Source organism: Bos javanicus, chromosome 2 (genome assembly GCF_032452875.1).
Source record: "Bos javanicus breed banteng chromosome 2, ARS-OSU_banteng_1.0, whole genome shotgun sequence".
In the NCBI taxonomy this organism is placed as follows: Eukaryota; Metazoa; Chordata; class Mammalia; order Artiodactyla; family Bovidae; genus Bos; species Bos javanicus.
The window spans coordinates 4,324,014-4,341,115 of NC_083869.1; the positions used below are offsets into that span (position 1 = coordinate 4,324,014).

Genomic DNA, 17,102 nt, shown 5'->3' on the forward strand with positions numbered 1-17,102 from the left:
CCCTTGCCTGGGGTCCTACTCTGTAGTTAAGTGCCTCAGGTGTTTGATGGGCCAGCCCCTCTATTGTTCAGCTGCCGATGCTGGCGTAGGGGGAGAGAGGCTCTGGTGATGGCTCCAACCCATATGGCTCCAGCTCAGCAGTATCACGTTGCTTCCATGGCTCTCTGGCTTTCCTCCACAGGCACTTCCCACCACAATCTCCTTCCTCACATCCCCTCAATCCGTCTCACCGCAGTCAACAGCAGCCCTCGCCCTGGGATTGCTCCATAATCCCTAAACACCAGCTCCCAGCCGCTGCACCTTCCAGGGGACCAGCGTTCCTGCCCGGGTTATATATGGCTGGGGCAAGGACTGTCTGATTCTCATTCCACTTAGCCTGCCACAGAGCAGCTGTTTCACTCTCAGCCTTAAATGTTTCTCCTCTGACTCAGACAGTTGCCCCGATGTGGGGATCGGACCCCTGCCTCAGTTCCCCCACCCGCTGAGGGCAGGTCCAGTCCTACCAACACTCCTGTTTCTCCCCTAGTTCCTTCATCCTCCTGAGTTTTGTGTGGTTCTATATATTCTTTTCCACTGGCTGGGTACTCCTGTCTGCTCTCAGCTGGTGTTCTGCATGCACTTCTGTGTCTGAAGGTGTATTCCAGATGTATCCATGGAGAGAGATGTACTCCCCGTGCACCATCTTGTTCTCTTCCTGACTACCTTTTAAAAATTTTCTTTATCTTTGGTGAAGTTCTTGAGGGTATGGACTAGACTGACTGCTCAAGATAAGTGACTGATCTTTAGCCAGGGCTAAAATTGGGTCAGGACAATATTTTTGAGAAACTACATTTCATGAATTACTAACGCTCTTGGATTCATAAGTTGATATTTTTAATCACACTTTGAAAAAATTTAGCCAATATTTCTCCAAATCTTTTTTCTTCTCCTAAACTCCACTTAACATAGTTGTTAAGCTGCTTGATGCTGCCTCACAGTTTATTCATATATTCTTTTGTTCTCAGCCATTTTTCTCTCTTTGATCTTCAAGCTGGACAATTCCTATTAACTTGTCTTCAAGTTCTCTGATCCTTTCTTTCTGCTGTGTTTAATCTTCATTTAAGCCCACTCATGATATTGATTTTTTAAATTTTTTCTCTCTCTTAAAATTCCCCATGTCTTCATCCTTTGTATATACCTATTCCTATTTCTGTAACATAGTTATTGTATCGTTCAGTCACTCAGTCGTGTCCGACTCTTTGCGATCCCACGGACAGCAGCACATCACGCCTCCCTGTCCTTCACCATCTCCCAAGGCTTACTCAAACTCAAGTCCATTGAGTCATTGATGCCATTCAACCACCTCATCCTCTGTCCTCCCCTTCTCCTGCCTTCAGTCTTTTCCAGCATCAGTGTCTTTTCCAATGAGTTGGTTCTTTACATCACGTGGCTAAAGTATTGGAGCTTCAGCTTCAGCATCAGTCCTTCCGATGACTATTCAGGACTGATTTTTTTTAGGATGGACTGGTTGGATCTCCTTGCAGTACAAGGTGTTCTCAAGAGTCTTCTCCAAGACCACGGTTCAAAACCATCAATTCTTCAGCACTCAGCCTTCCTTATGGTCCAACTCTCACATCCATACATGACTAATGGAAAAACCATAGCTTTGACTAGATGGACCTTTGTCAGCAAAGTAATGTCTCTGTTTTTTAATATGCTCTCTAGTTTAGTCATAGCTTTTCTTCCAAGGAGCAAGTGTCTTTTAATTTCATGGCTGCACTCACCACCTTCATTGATTTTGGAGCCCAAGAAAATAAAGTTTGTCACTGTTTCCATTGTTTCCTGATCTATGAAGTGATGGGACTGGATGCCATGATCTTCATTTTTTTAATGTTGTTTTAAACCAGCTTTGTCACTCTCCTCTTTTACCTTCATCAAGAGGCTCTTTAGTTCCTCTTTGCTTTCTGCCATAAGAGGGATGTTATCTGCATATCTGAGATTGCTGATATTTCTCCTGGCAATCTAGATTCCAGCTTGTGTTTCTTCCAGCCTGGCATTTTGCCTGATGTACTCTGCATATAAGTTAAATAAGCAGGGTGACAATATACGGCCTTGACATACTCCTTTCCCATTTTTGAATAGTTATTTTAAATTCTTATTCAATACTTTCAATATCTTGGTTGCCTATTTGTCTCTTGATTTTTTTTTTTTTTGCTTCATTTATATGTCATGCATTTCTATTTCTTATGTCTGATTTATGACATATAAATCAGACATTAGATACATATTGTATACTGGACATTCTGAATGATGTACAGACTCTGGATTCATTAATTTTCACATGAAAACTATTCATTTTGTTTTAGTAGGGAGTTAAGCTACTAGTGGATCATTTTGATTTTAGACTTTATTAGAGTAGGTCTGAGCTTCCCTGGTGGCTCAGTGGTAAGGAATCCACCTGCAATGCAGTACATGCAGGTTTGATCCCTGAGTCAGGAAGATCCCTTGGAGAAGGAAATGGCAACCCACTCCAGTATTCTTGCCTGGGAAATTTCATGGACAGAGGAGCCTGGCAGGCTATAGTCCATGAGATTGCAAAGAGTCAGACACAGCTTAGCAACTAAAACAACAGAGTGAATCTATTTTAGATTAGCCTTTCATCCTAGGGCCAGGACCTGGATTCAGTGGAAAGCCCTGAATATTTACTGACCTCTAACACCGTTGCTATCATCCAGTCATTCAGTTGTGTCTGACTCTTTACAACCCCATCGACTGCAGCACGCCAGGCTTACCTGCCCTTCACTATCTCCCAAAGTTAATTCAAATTCATATCCATTGAGTCGGTGATGCCATCCAACCATCTCATCCCCTGTCGTCCTCTTCTCTTGCCTTCAATCTTCCCCAGCATACAGGTCTTTTCCAGTGAATCGGCTCTTTGCATCAGGTGGCCAAAGTATTGGAGTTTCAGCTCTAGCATTAGTCCTTTCAATGAATATTGAGGACTTATTTCCTTTAGGATTGTCTGGTTTGATCTCCTTGCAGTCCAAGGGACTCTCAAGAGTCTTCTCCCACACCACAGTTCAAAGGCATCAGTTCTTCGGCTCTCAGCCTTTTTTATGTTCCAGGCCTCACATCCTGGCAGGGATTGGGGGCAGGAGGAGAAGAGGACGACAGAGGATGAGATGGCTGGATGGCATCACTGATTCGATGGACGTGAATCTCAGTGAACTCCGGGAGTTGGTGATGGACAGGGAGGCCTGGCGTGCTGCGATTCATGGGGTCGCAAAGAGTCGGACATGACTGAGCGACTGATCTGATCTGATCTGATCTCAAATCCATACATGACTACTGGAAAAACCATAGCTTTGACCATATGGACCTTTGTAGGCAAAGTAATGTCTCTGCTTTTTAATATGCTATCTAGGTTTGTCATAACTTTTCTTCCAAGGAGCAAACGTTTTTTAATTTCATGGCTGCAGTCACAGGCCACAATGATTTTGGAGCCCAAGAAAATAAAGTCTGTCACTGTTTCCATTGTTTCCCTATCTATTTGCCATGAAGTGATGGAACTGGACACCATGACCTTCGTTTTTTGAATGTTAAATTTTAAGCCAGACTTTTCACTCTCCTCTTTCACTTTCATCAAGAGGCTTTTTCTCTTCACTTTCTGCTATTAGGGTGGTGTCATCTGCATATCTGAGGTTATTAATATTTCTCCTGGCAATCTTGATTCCAGCTTCTGCTTCATCCAGCCTGGCATTTCCCATGATGTACTCTGCATAGAAGTTACATAAGCAAGGTGACTCCTTTCTCAATTTGGAACCAGTCCATTGTTCCATGCCTGGTTTTAACTGTTGCTTCTTGACCTGCATACAGGTTTCTCAGGAGGCAGGTAAGGTGGTCTGGTGTTCCCATCTCTTTATTTTCCACAGTTTGTTGTGATCCACACAAAGCTTTAGTGTAGATGTCTTTCTGGAATTCTCTTGCTTTTTCTATGATCCAACAGATGTTCGCAATCTGATCTCTGGTTACTGCCTTTTCTAAATTCAGCTTGTCCATCTGGAAGGTCTCAGTTCACATACTGTTGAAGCCTAGCTTGAAGAATTTTGAGCATTACCTTGCTAGTAATGTGAAATGAGTGCAATTGTGGGGTAGTTTAAACATTCTTTGGCATTGCCCTTCTTTGGAATTGGAATGAAAACTGACCTCTTCCAGTCCTGTGGCCACTGCTGAGTTTTCCAAATTTGCTGGCATATTGAATGCAGGACTTTCACAGCATCATCTTTTAGGATTTGTGATTCCATGGACTGCAGCACGCCAGGCTTCCATGTCCTTTCCTATTTCCCAGAGTTTGCTGAAATTCACGTCCATTGAGTCGGTGATGCCATCCAACCATCACATCCTCTGTCATTGCCTTTTCCTCCTGCCTTCAATCTTTCCCAACGTCAGGCTCTTTCACCTGGTGGGACACAAATGCAAATGTTTTCCCCCCAGTACCAGACACCTGTAAGGCAAATTCAAATCTCTGTGGCTTCCTCCTTTCTGGGATTTTCCCCCTTTGAAAATCTACCAAGGTATATGTTTGTGTACTTGTACCTTCACATGCTATATACATCAGTGGTAATTTTTTTACAAGAAAAATGTGATTTCGTGTCGGCACCCAGATTTCTGATGGCCCCAGACCAACTCAGATCACCTCTCCAGCACCTCTCTCCTGTCCATGACACCAGCCACAGAGGTTCACACGTGACTCCCTAAATGAAATGACACCAGCTCTCACCCGTCCCTGTATCCCCATCTCCCTCATTCTCTGTGGGTAACGCTACTGTTCCTCAAGCTTCAGTTTAAGCGCCATCTCCTTGTATAGGCTTTTCCTGGCCACCGAACCCCTCCTCCACCTCAGGTGCTCTTCGCTGTTCTCAGTCACAAGGGCCCCTCCCCAGCCTCCACTTATGCAACAGCTCTCGTTACACCAGCCTGCAGTGCCCAGTGAGCACCTGAAAAGCGGGAACTGTATCTTCAACCTTAAATCCAGCCCCAGAGTAGTTCGGAGAATTTCCAAAATGAACAAAGGCCCTGACATCCTTCCTGTTATGGTTAGTGCTTCTGGAGTAGCTTGCCTACCAGATCCTGCCTGAAGCAGTTCCCCGAAGTCTGGGACCTAGAAAAGGCCTAAACGTTCTCCTGAGAACCGAAAGAATCGGCTGCACCTGGACCCAGCTCCTCACTAGACAGGATGTTCAGGTAAAGTTCTTCCTCCTGTCCAGGCCTGCTGCGTGTGTCAGATGAAGGCGTGGAACTCTGAGCTCTAACCATCTACTCTTCCTAGACCGAAGAACTGAATGACAGACCAGGGGGCTTTAAAGAAGAGAAGGAAAAGTTTATTGTGTTGACCTTATTTTCATTACAGTACCAGAAATTCATTCTCAGTTCATTTCCGGCGCAGAGGGCTCTGCAGACACTTAGCGCCCCAGTGCTTGCTCCAAAGCGAGGGGCAGCACCCGAACCTATGGTGCATTTCATAGAACATGATTACAGTAAAACAGAAGAGTTGCAAAGGGTTTTTTTAAAGTACATAGTTTCTTTAAAAATTCTAATATTTTACTTTGTTTTTCCATGTTTACCTTATTATTACCAAAAACAAGTGACTGGAAAACATGGTACTTCATATTCTTGTCTCAAATTGTTGACCTTAGGTTACTGTATTTTGCTATTTTCATTTTAAAGAGGAATTATACCCATTTCTCTGAGGAAATCTAAAAGGTGACAAGTAAGGCGATGCATAAATTACAGGTGGGATGAAGGCCCTGGTTCATACCCTAACTCATGTCCTACTTAAATCTGCCACATTTGGCCTCTGTGCTGTGAGGTAACTGGAAAGGGCTCAGGAGATGGCCTCACTTCTGGACTACCTCGGAAGCTGATTTCCTGATTTGTTTTTTAAAAACTGTCAGCACTCATGACACCCTGACAGGGAGAGATCCTCCAGTCAGTGCACGGACTCATCGCCACCCACAAAAGTCATTTCTGCATTAGGTTGAGAGCTCAAAGACCAAACAATAAAAGAGGAACTGGTATCCTCCAGATACTCTGAAATGACAATGACAACCTGAGTTAATGATGTCTACATTTGGTGAACTCTGTCAGGTTAAAGATCTTTCCTCACTATGTCAAGACTGAGAAAACAGAAATTTAAATTAAAAAGTTTATCCCACCAGACTAGACACTTAACAGCAATATTCAAGTTGATTAACCCACAAAAATGTCCCCATAAAATAAAATATTTAAAAAACTATTAAAATTACACAATGGAATATAAATTTAAATAACTTTGCACACAATGCACCCTCCATTTGTTGTTACCAAGAGAAATCTTCCATTACATAGCTTTACAAAAACTTTAATAGTTCCATGAAATTTGATACTACAGTACTAACATCATTTTATTCAGAAAAACACACTAGATGTTCCCTTGGAACTCTTGCGTTGAATCATTTCTTTTAACCATTCATGACAATTGTAGGGGGGAAAAAACTGCTTTCAAGTACCTAAATTTACTCATGAAGCAGGTGTGGGGGAAGGGGAATCGTACTTGTTTTGAGGGTGGTATCTGGCCAGCTCCAGGTCACAGTGGCAGTATGGTGTAACTCCCAGCCAAAGGGAATGGGTTTTCCTTCCTCCCAGTCTCTTCTGGAAGCTGCACTGCTGTCCCTGGCCATCAGGGACTCTGCAACCAGATAATCATTGTTTACTCCATCAGAATCTTAAGAAGGTTCGTAATAGGAAGTCGTGAGGACAGCAGAGGAAATTAAGCTCCATTCTTGGAACTGCTTCTTAATGTTTATAAAACCTTTGCTCTCTCCAGAGAGCTGAGTTCACAAAATACATGGGCTTACCAGATGCGTGTGCAATCTGAAATGCATTGTGAGAGATTCAACACTTTATCAATTGTATGGAAAACTAACACACCATCATCCTCAATGTGCTACGTACAGAGGACAATTTTAAAACAAAACACAGGCATGTCCCCACAGCCCCAACAGCAGATTGTGTTACATGCATTTTGACCTCAATCAAATATCACTGTTCACAGAACACAAAAAGTCACACTGTTGCATTTCATTCTGACATGTCACGTTATTTCATATCACTCTGGCACTGATTAAGACAAGTTTTCTATTATGGCATGATGAAAGAAAAAGATTCATTACATATACATGATGGTTAAAAACAACACACTGTGAACAGTTTCCAGAAGCTTCAACTTTTCAATGAAATCAATTCATGTTTCTTAGAAAAAAAATCTACCAATCTTTTCAGTCACAATTTGCTTTCACACAGTAGAAACAGCAGACAAAGCTGACCAAGACCAAATTTTTGTGGCAGCATCATTTCCTAGGGTGCTAGAGATTCGTTTTGGAAGATCTTATGCCACATGAACCAAGAATTCCTGGCATGAGGAGGAGGGTCTGAGGCCATCTCAGAAGCAGGCTGGGTCTTGCATATTTAGAGACTTAAATCCAGGGTGGTAAGGGGCAATGAGAATACACACTGAACAGAGAATAGATTTCACACTGCACCTTCCTCATACAGAATACGCATGAGAGACCAGGCATAAAGAGGTGGAAAGGTGCCCTATTCCATGACCCAGGGGAACCAGCATTTAGAAAGCATATCCCAGTGACTTTATAGTTATTTCCTGCTCAATATCCCAGAAAATAAACTGGAAAAAAGCACCACTGTGCCCATGGTTTATAGACACAAGTGGTGGCGACAGCAGCTTCTCGGAAGACTTAATTAAACCTCAGATGAAGCTGAGCAAATGTCTTTCATCCTCATTGATTCTATCCCTTTAGCTGCTCTGACCAGTAGAGGAGCAGTGTTGGGGGGTGGGGGTGGGGGGACAGATCACACTACCGCCTTTGTCAATAGCAATAACTCTAAGGGACCTTTTTAGTCTTGGATCAATTTATCTACAAGTCCCTCCTCCCCAGTTTTTACAAAAGCAAACTCAAAAGCTCCTTCAGACTTACAGACTCCTGAACTAATGCTTGCATATGAATATGGAAAAAAATTAATTATTTGATATTTGTCCTAAGACCCTGGAAGGAGTCTATGGAGTGCTCTGCAGCTGTAGCTTGCAGCCTGGGCAGACGGGGAGCAGGACCTGCAGTTTCACACAACCGGAAGACTCCTCTGGGTGCCTCCCAGCACTGCCCACCCAGCAGGAAAGGCTGCTGCGCAAGGGCTGTTCCGGGTTGCTAATGACACAAAAAGCCATGACTCATGAGTCCTTCTTACTTCAAGAAGCAACTCTGTAGAGTCAGAACGAGGGGAAGGCTGGCAACGTCTGCTGGCTTAAACTGAAAGAACTACAGAACGGTGTATTTATAAAAACATGAGTTACACAATCAAAATCTCTCCTGGTCTCAGATCTGGGAGTCATTTGTAGAGAAAAGACAAAGCCAACTTCCCCTGGGTCTGAGAGACAAAACTTCTGCAGAGAAGCAGCGGGTAAATGATGTGGTGACCTTCCTGAGGGAGTTCTGACCCCCTCAAGGTGGATCACTAGAGAGGCTTACTATGGCTGTATCCAATAAGGAAATAACAGACTTCCTGTAAGAAAGTGGGAAGAGAAAGCAAAGACTTTTGCAAATACAAAAATTGCTTACAAAACAATTACTTAAAAAGTTCACTGGGGCTGGGTGCAGAATAAGAATAATGTCTTCATTTCATATTAGTCACAATGGTTCTGACGGTTTATAAAAGAGAAAGGCCAATTTCTGGTTTTCCTCATGACCCCTCCCCCAACATTCCAGAGCCCTCCTACTGCTGCTATTTTCCCTACCCTCACCCCAACCCACCCCCTCCTCCCCTCGTCCTCTCCCCAAATTAATTTGCCCCGAGCTTAGCCTGAAGACACATGATTGTTCATTGGGTTTCAATTTAACAATGAACCTGATGCTGGGGAAGGGCACAGGGGCCCACTGGCGCAAACCCGGAGAGGCTCGCATGGGCGCCGCCCCACCCACTACCCGCCCGGAAGGGTGGCCCCCGCTGCAAGGAGCTCCGCCGCCCCTCCCCGTGGACTGAGGTACGGAGGACCCGGCGGCTCCGGCTAGTGGCCTCTTAAGACACTGCAGCACATGTGCGCTTGTTTCTCTTCCAGTTGCTTTTGCCATCTTCTCTTCTGGTGAGAGGCCTGCTCTTCATAGAGTCCCCCAAAGATCAGTTTCTTGTCTTCCTTTGAGGTTCGAATCTAGTAGAAAGCCTTAACTCCAGAGATCCAGAGCTGCCAGCGTGCGGGAGTCAGGATGAACAGGGCGGCACGCCCAGTCGGTTCATCAGCAGTTGTATAGACAAATTGGAAAAAACTAGCATTTAATATAAAAAGTGTTTTTCAAATGGTATAATTTCCTATCCTCCGTGGAGATCATAATTCCTCATGTGTCTGAGGTCCTATGGAAAAGGAGAGCAAGTGGAGAAAAAACGGATCACTATCAAGTTATAAAGTACAGACTGGGCATATTCTGCTACTGAAACCTATTATTTGTGCCCCACCTCCACTGTATCTCTCTTTTTAAATTTTTAGGAGCTTTGGTTTAATGTGTTTGTGTCATATTTTGAAAGCAAAAACAAATAATACATTTTCATTTTCAAGAACACTGAAACTAACTGTATACCCCTACTCCCTCTAAATTGTTTTCACAAGTACAATATTTACTTCTAGTAAAAATGCACATATATTTAGTCAGGATTCTTCTTTTTTCACTTAATAACGTATACATTTTCCTCTATAGCAGTGTAATTTACCATTTTCTAGTCTTGGGTGTTTAAACTGTTTTCCAATGCCTTTAAAAAAATAAATGATATTAAATAAATTTCTCCATGTATATATCTTCTTTATTGTATTGAAGTATTTCTTCCAAGGTAAATTCTCAAGAGAGGAATTATTGAGGATATAAAATTTAAATGAATCCTGATGATTGATTTACTGCCTTTTAACAAGGATTTTTCTAATGCACACAGCTTCAACAAGATTCACCCAGTAGAGTTTCACCACCATCTTCCCCAACAAATGGAATAATCACCAAAAGTTAAAGTGTTAGTTGATCCATCATGTCCAACTCTTTATGACCCTACGGTCTGCAGCCTGCCCTGGTCCCTGGCATTCTCCAGGCAAGAACGGTGGAGTGGGCAGCCATTCCCTTCTCCAAGTTATCTTCCTGACCTAGGGATCAAACCTGGGTCTCCTACATTGCAGGTAGATTTTTTACCATCTGAGCCACCAGAGAAACCTGGCATTACCAGCATGTACACTCTTTTAGTAATGCTGCTGCTACGTCACTTCAGTCGTGACCGACTCTGTGCGACCCCATAGACAGCAGCCCACCAGGCTCCCCCGTCCCTGGGATTCTCCAGGCAAGAACACTGGAGTGGGTTGCCATTTCCTTCTCTAATTCATGGAAGTGAAAAGTGAAAGTGAAGTCGCTCAGTTGTGTCCGACTCCTAGGGACTCCATGAACTGCAGCCCACCAGGCTCCTCCGTCCATGGGATTCTCCAGGCAAGAATACTGGAGTGGGGTGCCATTGCCTTCTCTGAATAGTAATGCTAGAGTCCTTTAATTTGATTACTGTTTCTTCAAATTCATTTATTATTTGTGTTTTTTATCTTATTTAAACAGCATGTCTACATTCTTTACACATTTATTTATGAAAATCTTTATGTTTTACTGATGAATTTAATTATTTTTATGGTGAATGTCCAACATTTCAGCTGTGATTTTAATATCATGGCATAGTCTTCAGGATATTTAGGTGAAACACTCAAGATCCATTTCTATAATTGCTTTTTTAGAATGAGTTTTGAGCTGAATAAATTAAAATCCAGAGTAAATCTTATTAAAGGTTTATATAAAGTCACTTTTTGTATTCTAACAATTTTTTAGACTGGCTACCACTCAAAATGTACACAAAGTAGAGAAACCAGTGTATGTCATGTATCACAAAACTCATAAACCTAAACAATAATAATCACAAAGCACTCTTTCTTCAAAAAAAGAAAGAAAACAAAAGAAGGAAGGATGGAAGGGAGGGAGGAAGAGAGGAAGAAGGATGGGAGAAAGAAAAAGAAAAAAAGGAAGAAAGAAAGGCAGCAATTACATTAATAAATACTGTCTAGAAGTCCAACTGAATAAGCAAAGTGAAAAATATAGACTATCAGATGTCACGATGGAAGACTGAATAACTGATTCTTCCTGTTCTTACAAGATTCTGTTTCTGCAACAGAAATCAGACAGGCCAAGAAGCACCTACCTAAAGCCAAAGATCTGTACATACCTTCTCGGCTTGCCTCCTTTGCTGTCTTGTCTCTATACAGTGCTCCCATTTCCTTCTCCTCCTGAAAGCGGTGCTGTAGCTGTTTGATCTCCTGATCATAGTCCTGCCACTCTGGGACAATTCGAACAGCGGCCTCCAGCTTGGGCTCTTTGGTCATTGGATTATTACACTGTGAAAATCAAAATAACGTACTTCAACTGAGTTAAAGGAAGGGTATACTATATAGCATTCAGAGGTGTTTCTATTCTTGGGTTGTCGGTCCTAACTGGACAAAAAGAACAATGATATGAGAAGCAATGTGGTAGGGGCCATACAAAGCTTCTGCAAAGAAGTCGTGGAGCAGTACTGGAAGGCAGAAAGAGAAAGTCCGTTTGGAAAAACAAGGCAGAGTGATCTGGAAGACAAATGGTACCTTCATGGATTCTAAATAGTGAACACAGCCCCATTAGACAATAGAGGAGTTGCCTTCCTGCTGAGGTTACTGTAAGAAGTCCTCCAACCCCTGAACTACACAATTACAGAGAAAGACCAAATTATCTAGCTATACATCAGACTGGACTGAATGCAGAAAAGAGCCACAGACAACTTACCAAATCAATTGTTTTTGCCCTTTTCTTAGAGGCATCATCACACCACGTTTCACACCAAAGCCATTCTTGAGGGAGTGATTTAATTGGCACCTGATGGATCATGTTATTGGGCAAATCCTATTCAGTAGAGAAGACAGAACACAACAATCTGAAGTTCTAGGAGAATAAACAACAAGGTCCTACTATAGAGCACAGGGAAGCATATTCAATATCTTATTATAAAACATAATGGAAAAACATGAATAAGAACATATATTATATCTGAATCACTTTGCTGTATAGCAGAAATTAACACAACATTGTAAATCAACTATGCTTCAATAAAATACAAAACAGAATATTTAGAAATAAAGTGCTAGGGGAAATTTAAATGAACAGCAAATTAGCTGCTCATTACATATCACATGCCAATCACAAAATTTTAAAACAGAGAGAGTCCTTAGCAAAAACTGTAAAGTACCTACAGTATTTATTGATGGTGTTTTTAAAAACCAAAGTTTAGATGATCCATAAAACACCTACCCATAAGAAGCACCTGAAAAACTTTAGGCTAATACTCACAAATAGTCTGCTTTCTCCTTGGAAGGAAAGCTATGAAAAACCTAGACAGCAAATTAAAAAGCAGAGACACAGCTTTGCTGACAAAGAACCATATACATAGTTAAAGCTATGGTTTTTCCAGTAGTCATGTATGGATGTGAGAGTTGGACCATAAGGCTGAGCGTTGAAGAACTGATCCTTTCAAATTGTGGTACTGTAAAAGACTCCTGAGAATCCCCTGGACTGCAAGGAGATCAAACCAGTCAATCCTAAAGTTAAGTCAACCCGGATTATTCATTAGAAAGACTAATGCTGAAGCTGAAGCTCCAATACTTTGGCCACCTGATTCAAAGAGCCAACTCATTAGAAAAGACCCTGATTCTGGGAAAGATTTAAAGGCAAAAGGAGAAGTGGCTGGTGGCAGATGAGATGATTAGATAACACCAACGGACATGAATTAGAGCAAACTCCAGGAGATAGTGAAGGACGGGGGAACCTGGCCTGCTGCAATTGACAGGGTCAGGAGAGTTGGACATGACCTAGCAACTGAACAGCAACAACAGACTTCCCTTCCTGAGGGCATTTCTAAGAAAAACAGCACTGCCTTCTAAAAGCCAATTAAGCACTGAATGTGGCTCTTGTATGTCAAAGTTTTGCTTAAAGGAAGCTCTACATTCACCTTGTCAACTGAGGCTTGATCCCAGGGAGATGAAGCCCACAGGTTTTCTGTAGCCAACTGTACGCTATGCTTTGAAGCTTTTTTCTTAGGAAAACTTTTGAGTTTGACACATTAATAATAAAATGTTCTATTGTCCAAAGACACAAACAACCAATATGATCCAATAATTTCACTTATGGGTATACACACATAAGAACTGAAAGCAGGGACTCAAAGAGATACTTGCACACCAATGTTCATAGAGGCATTATTTACAACAGTCAAAAGATGGAAATAAGCCAAATGTCCACCAGCAGGTGAACAGCCAAACAAAATGTAGTATACACATACAATGAAATATTACTTGATCTGAACAATGGATAAACGGAGTTAATGAGGTCTAAGACAGTGCTACTCAAAATGTAGTATGTGGACTTGGAGCACAGAGTTTGCTCAGAATGTAGATTCTTAGGTCCAACCCAATACCTACTAAATCAGCCTGTGGAGGATTGAGGCCCAAAGATTAGTGCTTTAGTAAGTTCTTCAGGTGATTTTTTTTTTTATTATGCTAAAATTTGAGAAGAACTGTTCTAATGTCTTTGCACTGTCCAGTAGCTGGGTAAAACACTATTTAATATTAGCCTTTGCAAAGTCAGAAATGCATGCTGTTACCTCTAGGCTAATCATTAAAAAATTATTTAAAACTGTATAGAGGGAAACAGAATTATTAAAAACTCTCAATCATTTGGAAAGAAACTAAGGAAAAAAAAGAAACACAGGACATATGGCATAAGCAAGGGGACTGTGGAAAAGCCAAACCTGTTGGTGATTACATTTACTATCAGCGGATTAATGTTCAAATTAAATGATGGTCACACCAAATGAAAAAACAAACCAATATAAGCTCTTTATAGGAAACAGAACTAAAACATAGGATTAAGAACTATTGAAAACAGAAGGATAAAAAAATACACCATGAAACACTAACTAAAAGGAAAACCAGTGTAGCTATACTAATATTAGATGAAGCACGCTTCAAGCCCCTGCCCAAAAAGCGTCAACAGAAATAATACAAAGTTAATTTGTCAGAAATATATAAGACTTCTAAGTTTTTAGGCAATGAACGATATAGTCTCTAAGTACATCAAGCAAAATTTGACAAAACTAAAGACAAGATTTCACATTATGGAAAGAGATTTTAACATAATTGCCTCTAACAGAAAAACAGACAAAACACACAGAATGTAACAGGAAAGAACAAAAGCTGACTCTGTTGGATCTGTTTCTCTACCTTATGCTTTCTGTTGCTTTTGTCATCACTAGAGGATGCTTTCTAAATCACTAAAAGGATGCTTTCTATAGTAACAAGCATACATAATGGCCTGCCTTGGGGAACCCTGTCCCTCGGCCTGAAAGGTAAACTCAAGGGGTTTTGTTCAGCTTAGAGAAACATGTTGATCTTGTCCACCTGTGAATGGCTGCAGGAAAGAAGAAATCAACACATCTCCTCCCAGAGGCTGGCCAAACCAGGAGATATTTTGCAAGACTTCCAGCCTCTTCACTTTACTTCCTTACCTCCAGCCTCTCTCTGTTTTATAAAAGAAACTAGCATCCAGACCCCAATAAGATAGTACTCTAGGACTCCTGTCCACCATCTTCTTGGACACCCAGGTCTCCAAATAAAGTTGCTATTCCTTGATTCAACACTTCATCTCTCAATTTATTGCCTTGTCATGCAGCAAGCAGACTGCGCTTGGACTCAGTAACAACATTATCACTAAACCTCACCTAATGGACATACAAAGAAAAGCATCACATCTAACATCTGCAGGGTATAAAACCAGATGAAATGTCTACCAAAACTGACCATATCTGGATCAAAAAGCAAAGCTCAACAAATTTTAAATGCCTAAAATCATACAGAATACTTTCTCAGACTAGAGCAACAGGGCTAGAACAAACAAACAAAAACCCAGAAAATCTCCACGTATACAGTGAAAGAAACAAGAGGGGAATTCAAACATCTATGAACGAAGGCAGTAATGTAGGAACTGAGAAACACAAAAGATACATAGAAAACAAGAAACTGGCAGATGTAAATCCCACCTCACTAATAATTACATTAAATATAAACAGATGAAACTCTCCAGTTGAAAGCCACATGGGATGCTAGCTCACATCTTATCAATTCGATTAACAATAAGTATTACTCAAAACACAGAGCATCAGGAATCCTTGCACTGCTGATGGGAGTATAAATCAGAACTACTTTGGAAACTGTTTGGAATTATCTAATAAAGATAAAGATCCACCCATCTGATGGTTCAGCAATTCAACTTGTAGTTGCATACACAACTGCAATATGTGTACATGTATTTGCATGTACATCAAATGTCTTGCATCAACCAAGACATGTATAACTGATCACAGCAGCATTATCCATGGAAGACAACAATGGAAAACAATCCAAATTTATAATAAACAAAACAGTACCATTTCATACAGCAACATGGATGAATTTCATTAACATAATGTTAAGCAAAAGAAGTTAGACTCAAAAGAGTACACCTTGTATAATCCCACTGAGACAGGCAGGGGAAAAAACAGGCAAAACTATAGTGTTTAAGGACACATGTGTAAGTAGTTACTCATCACAGAAAAGCCATGGAATGATTACCACAAAAGCTAGGATGCTGTTGCAGAAGAGGGTGGCTTTTGAGTTGGAAGAATGTTGAATTTCCTAAACTGGATGGCAGTACATGGGTGTGTGCTGTGTGGTACTTCATTGATGCATATGAATATGTATTTATATATTTTGTTTTGTACACTCTTATTTATAGGTGCTAAATATCATAATAAAGGTTGAAAAATGTTTAAAGCAGACTTAAGCAAAACAAAGTATGTGAAACTATGTACCAAAAGCACAAACTACAATCTCACCTCTAAAAAATGTTTAGCATTAATAAATAGTGATTCAGCTAAACTTCTTAAAAAAACACCATGGTTTTTGATATAGAAAAAAGAGAAATAATAATACTATATCCTGTGCTGTGATAGTTGGTTCCTAAAGACGAGAAACAAACTGACCCTAGCAGGCAGAGAAACAAATTTATCAGCTTAGCTGGGCACAAAATGAGAAGATATGGCAGTGCCCTCCTTCCATCTCCCTCCCCAAACCGACATCAGGCCTATCATATTTTTTACCACTATGTCCTCTCTTAAGGGCAAATAAAAATCACACACACCCCCAATAAACACAAATTCCTTTCCACAAAAAAACAAAACACTATCTCAACAGAGAGAAATGAGAAGCAAATACTATTTCATTTTCTGACACAACATTGTACACCCATCACCAAAACTGTTAACCAAAAAAAGTGGCCACTTACTTGATCAAGATTTGAAAGGCTGTTAGGATCCTGACTCAGACCTTGGTACTGGCCCCTGAGTCTGTCACCAGCTGCTATTTTCCTAAACTTCTTCAGATCCACAACATACAGTGCACTGGATAGAGAAAATCCACTTGTTATAACCATGGATTATGGCAGAAAGTAACCCCACTGATGAATGGAACAGATCACTAGGCTAACATTCTGGTTTCTCGTGGAAAAGGTAAGCTGAGGCTCTTCAGTAGAGCTCACAGTCAGTATGTACCACTTCAAAGATGCTCAGGAAGTGATTACAAAACCCATATTCTGGTACCACAAGCTCATTCTGTCACTGTTCCAAAGGAAATAATCTCTGACAAAAGAAGGTTTCTAGCAAATGTCAGCAGGTTTGATAATAAAAACTATAGTAATTGATAATCATTAGTCAAAGATATCCTGATGATATCTTAAATGTTACACAGGAAAAAACCAAGTGTTATAGTTCCTTCGGATCAAGGGCATATAGTACAATACTTAATCACCAACATCCCAATATTTCTCTCTATATATGTTGCTTCCCACAGGTTTCCCTACTGTCCAAATCACACTTTTCTCAGAGAAGATAAT

The 17,102-nt window shown here is 41.0% G+C and overlaps 1 protein-coding gene across 2 annotated transcripts in view; it reads right to left on the reverse strand.

Moving 5' to 3' along the window:
- Positions 1 to 5,338: 5,338 nt before the first annotated feature.
- UGGT1 (UDP-glucose glycoprotein glucosyltransferase 1) overlaps positions 5,339 to 17,102 on the reverse strand; it is a 111,117-nt gene continuing 99,353 nt past the window's right edge. For both annotated transcript variants that reach the window (XM_061431816.1, XM_061431823.1), the window contains 4 exons: positions 16,497 to 16,611; positions 11,910 to 12,026; positions 11,320 to 11,488; positions 5,339 to 9,438 (listed from right to left, as the gene is read on the reverse strand). In XM_061431816.1, the coding sequence (XP_061287800.1) occupies positions 9,413 to 9,438; positions 11,320 to 11,488; positions 11,910 to 12,026; positions 16,497 to 16,611 (427 nt within the window). In that variant the 3' untranslated portion in view covers positions 5,339 to 9,412. The remainder of the gene's footprint in view (positions 9,439 to 11,319; positions 11,489 to 11,909; positions 12,027 to 16,496; positions 16,612 to 17,102) is intronic.